At 38.1% G+C, this 16580-nt stretch overlaps 1 protein-coding gene across 1 annotated transcript; it reads right to left on the bottom strand.

The window, feature by feature from the left end:
• Positions 1 to 591: 591 nt before the first annotated feature.
• On the bottom strand, positions 592 to 9011 carry LOC149813764 (soluble inorganic pyrophosphatase 1-like). The gene is made up of 9 exons (XM_089991199.1): positions 8924 to 9011; positions 6182 to 6262; positions 3751 to 3779; positions 3507 to 3572; positions 3318 to 3425; positions 3116 to 3181; positions 2591 to 2711; positions 2010 to 2091; positions 592 to 634 (listed from the first exon to the last, which is right to left on the bottom strand). The coding sequence occupies exons 1-9, from the start codon at positions 9009 to 9011 to the stop codon at positions 592 to 594; spliced, it is 684 nt and encodes a 227-aa protein (XP_089847325.1).
• Positions 9012 to 16580: the final 7569 nt, after the last annotated feature.

Below are 16580 nucleotides of genomic sequence, written 5' to 3'. Positions count from 1 at the left end.
GGTAAAAATATCACTGGTGCTGTTTCCATTCTCTTTATTTGAAAATTATAATTGGTAATATAATTCAGTTGCGGTAGTGGTATATGTTATTAATGTGTCATGTTTATCATCTTGTTTAGATTGACTTGGTTTCTGTGCACAATTGAATATATATGAGATTGCACGTTTGCTTGAGGATGAAATTGATGACACGTCATTAGGTGATTACTTGGTCCTCACTTTCTACATCAATGCCATATTGATTCTAACACAATCCTCAGACATGATTTTTTTACCAGTTCATGTCATGATGAAAAAAAAAACAGAAAACAGGGAGAATGCTTAGGCCAGAGACTGTTTTGTGGCTGGGTTAGAGCCAACGAAAATAGCTTGGTTTAAGCTCATCTTTAACTAATTAAGTCATTGCTTAAGTTAGCTGCAGAAAGCAAAGAATGAATTATTATGTAAAAGTTGGATCATTTTGGGGGAGTTAGAAAAAAAGGAAAAAACAACTGCTAAAATTCAAACACAGCGCTCTTCAAATTAATTCTTCTCCATCTCCAGATATGGATTTATTGCCATAATAAACACCTTCATTAAAAGTCATGCTTCCTAACGCCTCAAGCTCTGCAATATATATGTTGCATAAAGATCCCTGAAATACAAAAAGCCATAATCTCTGTAAGTATACTGTAAAACAATAGAGATGAAATCATGCTGATGTGCCACTAACATGTGCATATGCTGCACCGTTCCCTTTAGTACCATCTCTAGTGAGTCCCCCTGTTCAAGGTCTGTTAGAAGGGATCCTTCTTAATATTAGCAGCTACATCAGACAATGACGGATCAGTAATGGAGGTCTGTCGAGGGGAATCCTATTTTTGGTAGGGATAATATGAAATGTTTATAGAACAGGAATATTAGGAAGATCTAGTGTTTGGGCTTAGCTCGTTTAAGTAAGAAGTTCATTTTTTATCAAAGGGTCAGTGTGAACGGTACTCTTGATCTGGTGGTTACAAGTATATCCATCCAACCAGGTGAGCCATCATGTTTCTTTTCACATGTATGATACATAAACGCTATATAAGCCATTTAAACGAGCCTATACAAGCCAACTTGAGGCGAACATTCCTTTTCATGCTCGATTTGGGTACCTACAAGGAGCGAGAGCTCGTGCTGTTGGTTCACCATCTAGACGAATGGAACATGAACAAGCATGGGATGAGCCGAACCAAGCCTAGCCACTAGCTGCCCTGTTCGTTTCCCTGCCCTAGTTCAATTGAGCTTTGGCGATGAATGGTATGGGCAGCCCGGTGATGCCCCTCCAATGACCATTCTAACTATTGATTTTCGCCATTGTGTAGCAATATGGCCCATAATTAACGTTCCTGTGGAAGATTACCCTTCAAGTCCACGTCTAAAAACGGCACCATGAAAATGGTGACCATGCTCAAGTGTGATCGTGGGTAGGAGGTGCCCGTGGGTACCTCCACCTAACCTGATCAAACATTGACATCGATCTCAAAGACTGTTTCCTGAAGAAAGTTTTAGTTAAAAAATCTATCAAGCACTTTTGCATGAGCTTCCAAAGGGTTGGGAAGGCTATATTTCAACCTCGAAGTTGGGGTTAGGCTGCAGGGGCCGCCCAAGTGGTTAGGGAGGTGGGTGTGAGGGGCAGTTATATATACTCAATGTCTCATGTTCAAATCCCACTGTCAAAGTCTCTTGTGCACATGCAGAAGCAGCAGGCTCCCAAGAGGTGAAGGAGGTGCCTTGGGGTTTTATGTGGCTGGGTGGATGTCCTTAACTTGACAGAACCAGTAGCGAGGCTGGCCTTTCGACCTGGTGACAATTTTCATGTGTAATAATAAAAAAGAAACCTCAAAGTTTAGAATGAGCACTGCCCCCAAGTTTAAAGAAATCATACAACTACGGTACAATGAAATGGAAGTAGCACCATTTCGCAGTATGTTTATTAGACCATCACAGAGGCCCCTAAGGAATACTAGTTTCACTGGCTGTGAACTTACATTGAGTGTTGAATAGCTTCGAGGGCAGTGGCCATTGGCAGGAAGTCATTCACTGCAACTTCTTTGTTCTCGTTCTTCTTATCTAAACTCCAGTTAAGAAAGCTGTCGTTTTCTTGATTGCTGTCATATCCATTCTACAAATATTCTTCTGATTTGCAAGAAATTAGTTGGAACTTTACTAGTAAACCGTCTGCTTAACAACAGTAAGGTTTGGTTCGCAGACAAGGAAACACAATTATCTAAATAGTCTTTTTCTAGAAAAGGCCAAGTTACCTTCCAAAAAAGAGCCCATAATGGCTCCACACACCTGGCTAGGTGTGTCGACTTAAGGCTTTTAAGTTGGAGGTTGAGAGTTTGATATCTGGGGTATGCATCCTTTGCCATAAGGCCTAAGCTAAAATGAAAAACTATTCATGGTGGCGGAGGGAGTACTCAGAGTTTTACGTTGTGGACACTGACTGCAGTCCACGATCAATGTGACACTAATGGGACATCCAAACTATAGTGGTGGTTTCTTCGCAGTTCACACTAATTGAAAAAAGAAAGTCACCAACTACTGTGATTTCATTGAAAAAGAATACAGTCTTCGAAGAAGCGCCGGATCTCAGCAAGACGATGAGGTGGTAGATCTTGGATGTCAGTATAGTGTCGATATTCTGGATCATCAGCACAAACTGCAATGATCTTATCATCCTTCTCTCCCTGTTGATAAAAAGTAAATAACATGAACAGTTAGTCCTGCAGTATCTCACTAGCAGTTATAGTAGAAGTATTAGCAATGCTAATGATAAAAAATGGATATGTACAGTACTAACAAGCAAGAACAAGCCAGTGATTACCAACACAATCCATGTAACGAAATTAGATAAGGATGACCATAGAAAAGAAAATGGTGTATCACCCCAATGATATTTTGATAACAAAAAATCTTTTTCTTTTCCCTTTTTTGTCAGCCTAGTTTTCTATTGATTCAGGCTACCCAAATATGCAATGAATAGGGAAACATAATCTATTCAAATTTGAGACTGCTGTTCAAAATCTTAGCAGAACACTTGATTTGTTATCTCATAGCGCAAAAGCAACAACTGTTTGGAAAATTTTCTCACCTGATCGATCATGGGCATTAATCCAATTGCTCTTGCACGTAGAAAGCATCCAGGAAGAACTGGTTCCTGTTGAAAGGTGAAAGTTCATGATCATAAGATTACATTTTGAATAAAGAAATAAAAATGAACATTTTTCTTTTTTTTTCTGAAGCTGATTCTCTTAGTTTTCCTTTTGCTTAAGATGGATTGGTTAGTTTAGCACCTGCATGAGAATCAATACGTCTATTGGGTCATTGTCTTCACACAAGGTACGTGGTATGAAGCCATAGTTATGAGGATAAACAACAGAGGAGTATAGTACTCGGTCAACCTGGACAAATACAAATTAACATATGTTAGGAAGAGGCTACTTATTTGCTGTTCCTAAACCAATAGACGATTCGTTTTCTACCTTTATCAGCCCAGTTTTCTTATCTAATTCATATTTCACCTTGCTTCCCTTAGTAATCTCCACCACCTGTAATATATAATCAAAATATCGGAAGCAAAATCCTGTTTACCATACTCCCTGGGATCGAGGGGTAAGCCCTCGGCACCTGGAGCGGTTTCTCCGAGTAAAAAAATCCTGTTTACCATGAATGAACTTTCTAGATGTTGACGATTAAATAAAGGATAAACGGTTTGGGGGTACTCACGCAGTTGACAACAGAAGGGGCCCCAGGTCCTGCAAAGTTCACAATGACACAAGAAAAGAGTGCTTAGCATATCAGAAAAAATAAAGCAAGACAATTCCCTGGATCAAATAGACGTTTAACTGCCTAGTTTGATATTTACTGTTAACAAATGGTAGGAGCAGCTAGTGCACGTCCCCTTGTGTTGGGACATTGTAGGTTCAAAACCCAATGGTATAGTTGTATAACTGGTAGGGGTCTGCCTAACCCCAGCTTGCCTTTCAAAAAAAAAATGGTAGGGGGTTTTAGTTTCTCATAACCCCCATGTAGGTATGTCAATGGGTGAGACATTGTTCGGCTACATTTGGATTTAAAGTCTGATTTGGATTCAGATGCATCGATACTATGCCAAACCTGGATTTGATTAGAGTATATACCCAAATACATCAGACATATACATATAATTGGTTTGGATTTTGTCTAAATTTAAGTAGGACCTTGGAATGGATCCAATTCTGATTAGCACTTGGATCTGGTTTTGCTTACTGAATCAGACTAAACTGACTTGGATTTGGTTGGATATCCAACCCAAACCCGCACTGGTTAGTGCTTACATCCCTTTCCCCGTCCCAACATTTTCAGTAAGCCAGTTAAAATAAGAACACTTGATCTCCTTGGGTAATCCAACTTTTTAAATTGATGGTACTATGACCTTCCAATGAATTATCTTTTATTTTTTTTTGAAATGGAGTATTTAAGAAAAAGTCATCAATGTCAGCCCATTGATTTATGATCTCGTTGACAAAATCTGTCACAGAGAAGCCATTTCGGCCGCGTGTCCCTTGTGACACGATTGTGCACTCTATGACATGGACACTAACGCATACAAATAATTTTTACTATTTTTAATACTTTTGAATAATATTTCAGAAAAAGATGCATTGTTGAATATTAAATCTCCAAAAATTTATTGATTAAACATCAAAAAAATCCATGTCCTCATGCCTTATGTTTCAAAAAAAAAAAATCAAACTCGTTCTTTGGTATACTTGTTTCATAGTGACAAATAACATATATATATATATAAGTTAATATTCCATGCTAATGAAGGTACAAAAATATTGAGTAAAATTTTCTTTTCATTTTTTTATTTTTTTTGGTAGATCTGACCCTATAGATGTGATCTACAAGACTTTAATAGAAAATGAGTTTTGCATCATGGGACTGTGACATATAAGTACATTTTTGAAGATTTCAAAAATCAATGTCACAAGGTCATATTTCTACATAAAAAACCACGATCATAAGTTTGGATCCTTATCCAATAAACCATTGTGAATACATCTATGTGGTCAAATTGAAGTGATACATTTTGAAACTATATATATATATATATGAAAGGGGTCTGTCCAATCAAAGGAAGATTCAAAATATACAACCAAACGATCAGATGGTTCTCCTTCTCCAATGCTTGAGAATCCCATCTCGGGCCTCATATATTTGTTCTTTATAATTTATTTAGTAAGAAATATGATTTACACAGACTTTATGACATATATGCATGTTTTTGAAACATGAAAATTTGATGGCTTACAATGCATTTAAAACTTTAAAATACAAAGTATTGTGGGCTGTTGATTTTTAGCGCTTCTAAATATCAAAAATTCATAATCCCAAAAATGTCATTCACTAAATAAATGATAAAAATATAATATATAATGTCCCATTGATGAAAAACTAGTTCGGTAGAGAATGAACACCTTTTATTATCATTGGTTGTAGGTTTTGGACCTTCCTTTGGTTGGGCTGTCACCCTTTCCTATTTATATGGGTTAATATTTGCTACAGGACAATCCTTAGCAAATGGGCAGAACACCATTGTTTGTTCTTTTTCCTCACATCTCATAGATATGATCTACATGTTTTGTTTAGTGAAAATAGACTTTTGAATCATTTCCATAATCTGACCTGTATACACAAGTTTTTCCAGTGTTTAAAAAATCAATGGCTATAAAGACATCGATTTTTTCAAACTCATAAAAACATATTTTTTCATCGACAAAGTATGATTCCTACTAAATCAAGCATGCTGAACGCATCTCTGACGTTAGATTGTGTCAAAACAACTTGCATAGTGAGATTTAAACTCGATTGCAGCAAATATATATATATATATATATATATATAGAGAGAGAGAGATATGAGAGAGAGAGTAGGGCATAACATTGAACACGGATGCGATAAGTGGTGTGTGCACATTCATACAAAATAACAGTTTTAGGGTTAAAGACCGCTGCTAAATGTCCTTTTACAATACAATCGGTCACGTCTGATTTTCGTCCGGCGATTGGGCATCCAATATTACGCCAAATCATATATATATATATATATATATATATATATATATATAGAGAGAGAGAGAGAGAGAGAGAGAGAGAGAGCTAAATGAAGGTACCTATTTCAAGGTCATGCCATGGATGTGCTGCAACGGATCTCCTGGACAAAGATGACAGTATCCTCTCATTGAGAGGAGGAGCTGGACGTCCAGCAGCTCCATTCTCAGCAGGTAGTGCACTCATCTTCCTTCAACAAAACAGAGTTAATGAACAACCAAATTAAACCAGCATGCAACATCACTGTTTTATTTGTTGGAGTTGCCTAGCGAAAGAAGTTGGGGACATAATAAGATCACCTTAATGGTTAAGCTAACAAGGAATGAAAAAGTTGTGATTGAAGCGATACGAGAGTTGAGGGTTTAGGCTTATTTAACGAGAAACAAAAGGCTAGTGGTGGTGGTGCTTCCCCTTCGGTGGTTTCAAACTGGAGACTTGATCCAGTCGCTTGAGAGCTCTTGGATCCGCACAAAACGGTGTCTTAATTTGACTTCTTGGGCATCCTTTTTTTTTATGAGCAATTTATTCCTAAAATTACTTTGGATGGACACGTATTGACAGATATCGCAATGTTTTGACAATATCATGATTTTCTCACAATATTTTTATAAACTGATATTATATAAAAAAGCAACCATTTTTATATTATTAAAAGTATATATATATATATGTGTGTGTGTGTGGGAAGCTACCCGAGTGCATTCTTACGGGATGGTACCTGATTGCTTGGAATCATCAATTTTTGGTGTTTTTTCGAAATTCTGACAGATGTATTGGACATGATTGATTTACTAGTTGGATTATTTGATTCGGATGCATGGATAGGTTTTTATAAGGTCCAAAAATCAACGGTCTACAAATTTTATACAATTTTGAGGCTTCAAATATCATTTTTTTCATCCAAAATACATGATCCAAGTGTCAATTTATAATAAATCATTCATGCTGAAAACATCTGGATGGTCAGAATTTTGAAAAATTCTTAGTGGGTAAGGTTGGTATGCTTTCTATGGTAGGTTTTCACACACACATATAATATTGAAAGGCAAGCCACTACAACAAAGTAGTAGATTAGCGACGACCACATTCCGTCGCTAACATAGTTAGCGACGGATTAGCGACAACGAGGCGACAGTATGCTTACGTCGCGAATATTTCGACGCTAACTGGCGACGGAATTATTCCGTCGCCAGGTCCGTCGCTAATTGCGACAGAATAACGAGCGCTATATTCCGTCGCCAATCCGCCGATACTAAACGGCGACCACGGCTTGGCGACGGATTTAATTCCGTCGCTAGATTAATATGAATAGCGACGGAATCATCCGTCGCTAATCCGTCACAAACACAAAAAAAAATAAAAAAAAAATTATTTAAAAATTAATTACCGAGAACTGTACAGTTTCTATTTCCTGTACAATTTATATTTCCTGTAAATAAAAAACAAACCACACAAAAAAATTCATATAACAAGTATCTACAATAATTAATCGTTTCACCTTAAAATTAAGAAGTTTAATTATTTACAATTCAACAATTACATTTAGGAAAAATAAAAAAAATAGAACTTCTTCAACACAGTCCTCTAATCATCGCCAAGATTTTGTGCGTCTTCTTGTTCATTGTCTTTATCTGTCCCTTCAGCTCCACTATCCTGATTATCGCTAGCAGCCTACACAAGAAAAGAACAGTCAGTATTGATAAACAAAATATAATGAAATAAATTACACACTATATGTGATTCTATCATGTGCTCATGTGTGATCTAAGGCAATAAAAAAACTCTATATGTGATTCTATCATGCTCATATGTGTGCTAAGGCAGTCAAAAAATTGAATATTGATTATAGCATGTTCATATGTGTTCTAAGGCATCTAAAAAAACTCTATATGTGATTCTACCATGCTCAGATGTGCTTTAAGGCAGGCAAAAAACTATATATGTGATTCGATCATGCTCGTATGTGTGCTAAGGCAGTAAAAAAATTGAATATGTGAATATAGCATGCTCATATGTGCTCTAAGGCAGGCAAAGCCAAAAAATTTATATGTTATTCTATCATAAATGATATATAACATGTTCATATGTGTTCTAAGGCAGTTAAAAAACTCTATATGTTATTATAGCATGCTCATATGTGTGCTAAGGCAGTCAAAAAACTGAATATGTGATTATAATATGCTCATATGTGTTCTTAGGCAGTCAAAAAACTGAATATGTGATTATAGCATGCTCATATGTGTTCTAATGCAATAAAAAAAACTTTATATGTGATTCTATCATGCTCATATGTGCTTTAAGGCAGACAAAAAGTTTTATATATATATATATATATATATATATATATATATATATATATATATATATATATGTGTGTGTGTGTGTGTGTGTGTGATTCTATCATGCTCATATGTGTGCTAAGGCAGTAAAAAAATTGAATATGTGATTATAGCATGTTCATATGTGTTCTAAGGCATCTAGAAAAACTCTATATGTGATTCTACCATGCTCAGATGTGCTTTAAGACAGTCAAAAAAACTATATATGTGATTATACCTGAGAGGGACCTGGAATCGAAGATCCCCTATCCTGAACAGCGGCCTTGATCTCATTTCGGAGAAAGGGGGCGACGGTGTATTGGAAGTAGTTATTCAGTGATTCATTAATGATCTCGCGTACATCATCACCGGAAAAAATAGTCGGTTGCTTGGAGCTTATGTCGGCGCAAGAAGTCGGTGAGCCGTAACTGGAAGAACCAATAACTGGTGAAGTGTTCATATTACTCCCAAACCCGAACACGCGACCTTTTTTGGGTTCACCTGCTGCAGTCACCCATGCTGTAGGATCAAATGATGGATGCTGAGTAGCGTCTTCGCCATATCGCTCTACCATCTGTTGCTCATATGCCTCCTACAAAATAATGTTTAAAGTATTCATTAATAATTAATGATAACATTATGATAACTTGCATATATATTGCAATGATTATTAATAGAATTAATACATACCGTTGTCGTTCTCGCCTTCTCTGATACGAAGACTCCCGTGGTCTTCCGTTTATGTGTTTCTACAAACACATCCTTATATGGTACACTGCCTCCTTTTTCTGCTTCCTACGAAGTTGAATAACAAAAGATTTAGTACACAAGTTTGCAACAATACTTATAAAATTAATATTATATATTGATGAGTTACCATTTTCTTTAGGTGGCTCCCAAATGTCTTAGATCCACCTGTGTGTAGATGGGCTTCGGGCATCTTCGATCGATTTTGTGAAGCCTTCGCAGAGCGATTTTTAAATGCATCTCCCGCCCACTTATCGCACATTTCATCCCAGTAATCTCTCCTGATAGTAATAGGACCATGGCCCTTCCACAGTAATGGATCATCTACTACGCCAGATGCTTTTTTTGCTGCAGTCTTCATAGTGTGCAACATGTCTGCAAATCGATTGGCAGCCACCTTCTGCCACACCTTCCTTGCATCATTTTCTTCCACCGTAGTTGCAAAGCGATTCGAAGCCTACAAATATTTTCAGAAAGTTAGTAGACATTGCTTAAATAAATTAAATATGAAACACATTAACTATGAGGAACAACTGTATACCATGAATGAGGACCACAATCTGTCTAACACCTCATTTGGGTACTCTTTCCATTGAGCAACTGGTCCTGGTAGATGTTGAAGAAGTGAATTCCTAATCTCCCGTACTACTTCTTGTGGCTCAAACCTCGTGCTGCACATGAATTGTTACACAGTAAATATCAATATAAAATATTTAAAAGATATGCAATAATTGAAAACAAAATACTTACGGTCGATTATCGATATACACTATTCGAATGAGTCTTCTTGTGCCAGCCTGAGAAGACCCTGTTTCCTGTGTTGGCTGTTGACTTGTGCGATCAACTGGTGTAGGTGGGTCGTGTACAGGCGCAACATCATCTGTAAAAAAATACATTAGAAATTCTCAGAATGTGCATTTGAACTAATCAAGTATCTAATTAGTTATATGATATACCTATCACAGGAGCCCGTGAAGATGAAGGTTGAGCCTGGCTACTACTGGATGAGCGACCACTATAACCTCCACGAACCATATTCTAACAAATAACATATGTCATACAATACATTCAAATAATTCACATCAAGTATTACAATGCATTCAAGTCATTCACATCAAGCATTGCAATGCATTCAAATAATTCAAATCATTGACATCAAGTATTGCACTAATTCAAATCATTCGTTAATTTCATAAATTATAATACATTCAGATAATTGAAATCATTCACATCAAGTATTACAATGCATTCGAATCATTCGTATCAAGTATTACAATACATTCAAATAAAATTTTTAATCATTCACACCAAGTATTGCAATACAACTCACATCAAGTATTACAATGCATTTAAATAGAGGTTTGTAGTATAAGATTTTGCTCACTAGCTTGAGAATTCTTCCTCGTCACTAGTTTGACTTTCTTCTTCTTCTTCTTCTTCATTGTTTGCCCATCCACTTGGTACATCATTTGGATCACATTCATCTATGAATGTTTCATCAGCCAATGGAGATATGACATGCATATCATGCGCAACATCGTGACCATAAGCGAAGTCACAGACATCATCTGATTGATAGTAATCACTGTCTTCAGCTAACTCATCTTTCTGTAACTGATCATACTCGGGGTATAGTTTGGATTTCACCTTGCAAACTGCCCACTATTCATTTCTATCTGACTTTTTTATACTCGGATATGAAGTATAATAAACTTGTTGAGCTTGCGAGGCTAATATGAATGGTTCATATGTTCCAAACCTGGATTTATGATTCACCTCCACAATGCCTGAAGCTTTGTCGAGTCTTGTTGCAGTTGGATCAAACCAATGACACTTGAATATCGTAACCCTGTTATTCATGCCTAAGTAAGTCAACTTCATTATTTCCTCTATAACACCATAGTAATCATGTTCATTTTCACCGTAGCTTCTACCCTTGACACACACGCCACTATTTATCGTTGATTTGTTTATACCGTAGTCTTTTGTATGGAATCGATAACCATTTACGATATACCCGTTGTAGCATTGCACAACTTTGGTCGGACCATTTTCTAAATCACATATTCCTTGATCTTTAACATCACCATTGCGAACCTACGCACAAACATAAACAATGATTGTGATCACGATCAATTAAGTAACTTAGTGTTGTTTATAAGTACAAAATTTATGTTAGCTTCTTTACCAACTGTTTCAACCACTCCACAAACTTAGTTTCACGTTCTTTTTGTACTTTTGCATCAGTGAGATGTGAAACTTCGTTTCGCAACTCCAGATCAAATCGTCTGCAAACCACAAATACTTATATTACCGAGTCATGTATCCACATATAGAACATAAAAGGATTTATAATTGAGTTGCATATACATATACTTACTTGATGTATGGGTCGATCGCTGAGCAATTAAAAAGAATATAGATGTGTGCTGCATCTTGCTCTCAATCTGTCAATAGCCTTGATCGGCAACTATCAAATGCATGCCCAAGTGGTTGAAATATCGACAGCTTGTCAGCTACAGTTACTTGTTCTCCATCATCGTTACGGGGCGGGCATGTGTAACGTGTTGGAATATGAGGTTCGAAGTACATAGATGAGAAATTTGAAATCTCTTCTAAAGTGTACGCCTCACAAATAGAGCCTTCTACTCTTGCTTTATTACGAACCTTTTTTTTTAGGTCGAACATGCATCTGACAAGAATATATATTTCAAATTTTAAATATCTGTCATTAAAGAGACAAATATAAAAAAACATATACCTTTCAAATGGGTACATCCATCGATATTGCACAGGGCCACCAACCCTTAGTTCATATGGCAGATGTATGATCAAATGTTTCATAACATCGAAAAATGCTGGCGGAAATATCTTTTCTAACAGACAAACAGTGGTGATGACAGAGTCCTCGAGATTCTTTATATCTGATAAAATGACCTCCGATGCGCACAATGTTCTGAAAAATCCGCTCAACTCAGACAATACCCCCCATATAGGTTTGTCTAACATATCATGGAATGCTAGGGGTATGAATCGTTGCATAAAGATATGACAATCATGGCTCTTCAACCCATATAACTGTCCATCGTCAATCTTCACAGCCCGAGCAATGTTAGAGACATATCCATCTGGAAATCTCAGTTGTCTCAACCATTGACATACATGTTTTATTTGATCAGGTCCGAGCACGTACTTCGCCTTTGGTTTTAGTACTTTGCCATTATACTCTTTGAGTTCCAATTCTGATCTTTTACATATTAATTTTAAATCCATACGGGCCTTCGGATTATCCTTCGTTTTTCCTTTAATATTCATTATTGTATTGAACACATTATCAAACACATTTTTCTCTACGTGCATCACATCCAAATTATGTCGTATCAATAGGGTCGGCCAATACGGTAGTTCCCAAAAAATAGATTTTTTCGTCCAATTGTGTTCCTTCCCAAATCCACGGAAGGGTGTAGGACTGCGGGCATCTGTTAATACATCTGGAAAGTATCGCAATCTTCTTAAAATCTCTATGCCAGACAATCTTGAGGATGGACCTTCCGTTTCAGTTGTGCCTGCTGTAAATGCATTCTTTTGACGTCGGAACGGATGATCGCTGGGTAGAAATCGACGATGGCAATCAAACCAGCAAGGCTTCCTTCCATGCCTCAATCTAAAAGCTTTGGAATCCTCCATGCAGTACGGACAAGCCAACCTCCCATGTGTGCTCCAACCAGATAACATACCATATGCAGGGAAGTCACTGATTGTCCATAGAACAGCGGCCTTCATGTTGAAATTTTGTTTTTTGTGGGCATCATACGTGGTAACACAGTCATCCCACAGTACTTTTAATTCATCAATCAATGGCCTTAGATATACATCAAGATTTTGGCCAGGTGAGGTCGGACCAGGGATCAACAGAGACAAGAAAAGATTTGGACGTTTCATACACAAGCTTGGTGGAAGGTTGTATGAAGTTACAAATACTGGCCAGCATGAGTATGGAGTTGATCTACCCCCAAATGGATTAAATCCATCTGTACATAGACCGAGTCTAACATTTCGCACTTCCATTGCGAAGTTCTGATGAGTACGATCAAAGTGCTTCCAAGCTTCAGCGTCAACAGGATGCGTGATCTTGTTTTCATCGTGTCGAACTTTATTTGCATGTCATCTCATGTGTTTAGCTGTCTTTGAAGACATATACAATCGCTGCAATCTAGGAGTGATAGGAAAGTAGCGGAGCGACTTGTATGAAACTTCCTTTGATCTCGTGCTACCATTGCCTCTTGTCTTTGGCTTGAACCGAGGATGCCCACATGACGGGCATGATATGTCATTTTCCTGCTCCTTGAAATACAACATGCAGTGATTTGGACAAGCATCAATCTTTTTGTAACCCATACCTAGAGCGTTGACCATAACTTTCGCACGATAGAAATTTTGTGGCAATTTCTCATCTTTAGGCAACATACTCTTCACAATCATGCACAAACGGTCAAAACATGATTGACTCAAATTATACTCGGACTTCAAAATCATTAGTTGAAGAACTGCAGACAAGATAGTGTGACTCTCACAACCGTTCCAAAGTGGCTCATCAACATCTTTAAGTAAATCATAAAATCTACTAGCTGCATCGTTTGGTGATTCTTCATCTACGGCAGTTCTTACATCACTAGAACTCATAGCAGAACCCAGTTCTGTTCCTGCAGCATCAAATATCAAATTCGTATATGGATTATCGTGCACCACATTCACCCGTGCATCAAAATCGTTTCTAAATTCTTCTCCATGAAACGTCCAGTTCTGATAATCACTCACAAAACCCTTCCTGTATAGGTGATGTCTAACGCCATGAGGTTCTATAAATCGATTATTCTTACAAATCTTGCAGGGACACCTAATCCGACCTGTGGGATCTACCGTACTGACACTCGCCGTTGCAAATTCAATAAAACTATCGACACCATCCATATATTCATGCGATAACTCATTGTCCACTATCCTACGGTACATCCATTCACGATTTGCAGTCATTCTGTCGTATGATGTTACGAATAGTATCCTAACGAATTAAGAAAAAAACAATCAGAATGCTACGATGAAGAAAATATCAAATTTATCATGCAATATACTATGTCAAACAATAACAAGAATTTTGATGCATGCATTGATAACTTAATATTTTCATGTGCAAACTATTAATGACACGATACAATCATTTGAAGCATGCTTTTATTATAAAATTTCACATGGAAGTCAAAATCAAATTGAAAGTAACTACATGCAAGCATGGATACAATTACATCAAACATTGCAATACATCATAATCATTCATATCAAATAAATGGCAAACATGTACCTGCAACAAACACACTTCAATATCTCACTAACTACTACCATGCTTAGCATGGACTCCGTACTCCAAAAATAAGAACACTTCCATATTCCTACATTAAAATCATGCTCAGCATGATCTCCGAACTCCAACAAAGCAGTCCTAGATATCAACAACTAAGTGAGTGTGTGAACAATAAAGTGTTGCATTCAATAAATTAAATAACATGTGATACGTTTGCATCACTTACTCACCACGGGTATTTACCCGATTTGCATTGCTTTTGTCATTTACTTACCACAGGTGGCCGAGCACGAGTTGGTTCCGTTGAAAAATCTGCACAAAAACAAAACAAATTAAGTAACAAACTAACTAATCATGAAACAAGATGAAACACTAACTAAAAAAATTAAAACAAATTAAAACAACTCTAACTAATTGAAAGAAGAGAAAAGAAAAATAGTATATATGTTAAGCCAAATCTAACTAGAAGATGCTAATTTAACAAACCAGCTATAACATGTTGAACCAGTCGACTAACATAAAGTCATAGACAATTTCTAATCTGAACTACTTAGCAAAGGAATAGTAAATCAATCAATTAGTTTACTAGAAAAGATGTGAACTCCGTTTAACCACCACTATCATAAAGAATTCAAATAGCCCTAATCTAACTAACTGATTGTGAGAACATTAAATACCAATCTATCTAAGAAAAATATAATTATAAAAGACTAATAAATTGAAATACTCTAACTAACCAGATTTCAAGAAAACAAATTGAAGTAAAACTAACTACCAGTAGACATTAACAAACTAACAAATTGATAAAAATTTATGAACTACTCTAACTAGATGCCGGAACTGCCTTTCCGGTAGGGAAGGGGGTTAAACCCCCTGCCGGAAAGGCTGTTCCGGCATGGGGGGTTGACCCCCTGTCGTGCCTTTACGGCAGGGGGTTAAACCCCCTGCCTTTCCGGTAGGGGGTTTAACCCCCTGCGTTTCCGGCAAGGGGGGTCGACCCCCTGCGTTCCCGGCAGGGGGTCGACCCCCCATGCCTTTCCGGCAGGGGGTCGACCCCCCCTGCCTTTCCGGCAGGGGGTCGACCCCCCCTGCCGGAAAGCACGGTAGGGGGTTAAACCCCCTACCTTTCCGGCAGGGAAGGGGGTTAAACCCCCTACCGGAAAGGCAGTTCCGGCATGGGGGGTTGACCCCCTGCCGTGCCTTTACGGCAGGGGGTTAAACCCCCTGCCTTTCCGGCAGGGGGTTTAACCCCCTGCGTTTCCGGCAGGGGGTCGACCCCCCCTGCCGGAAAGCACGGCAGGGGGTTAAACCCCCTGCGTTTCCGGCAGGGAAGGGGCGTACAACGTGAAGAAGAAGAAGAAGAAGAAGATTACCTGCGCGTCGCCGGACGGTGGCGGGAGGTTGACGGGGAGCGGCAGCTTGCGAGCGGTGGACGGGGAGCGGCGGCTGGCGAGCGGCGGCGGCCGGACGGTGGCGAGAGCCGACGGGAGGGAGCAATACAGCGAAACAGGGAAAAGAGAAAGAGGGATGAGATTAGGGATTTACGCGACATTTAGCGACGGCTTAGCGACAGAATGTTTTCGTCGCTAAACCAAAATACCAAAAAAGCGATGGAATATATTATGTCGCTACGCCGTCGCTAATTAGCGACGGATTAGCGACGACAGAGTTCCCTCTCTAAATCCATCGCTAAAATGGTGTTCTTGTAATAAAAAAGTAGCGACAAAAACATGCAGTCGCGAATCCGTCGCTAAGTAGCGACAGATTAGCGATAAAAGTCGTTTCCTCGCTAATCCGTCGCGAATTAGCGACAGATTCTATCTCTAGCTAATCTGTCGCTAAGTAGCGACAGAAAAAATCCGTCGCTAATTTCCGTCGCTAATTAACAATTTTCTTGTAGTGAGCTGGGGTTAATCTGACCCTTACCGGTTCATTGATCAAAATAATGGTTGAAATTGCATACAAAATTCACCCTTCTTTTTATGGGTGCCAATTTTGAGGGTGATCCTTCCAAATCTTGGTCATTCTCGCTCTCTT

Source organism: Nuphar pumila, chromosome 16 (genome assembly GCF_984573655.1).
Source record: "Nuphar pumila chromosome 16, dmNupPumi1.hap1.1, whole genome shotgun sequence".
Taxonomy (NCBI): Eukaryota; Viridiplantae; Streptophyta; class Magnoliopsida; order Nymphaeales; family Nymphaeaceae; genus Nuphar; species Nuphar pumila.
Note: the sequence above shows the minus strand (reverse complement) of the source record. Positions and strands in the feature narration are given on the sequence as shown.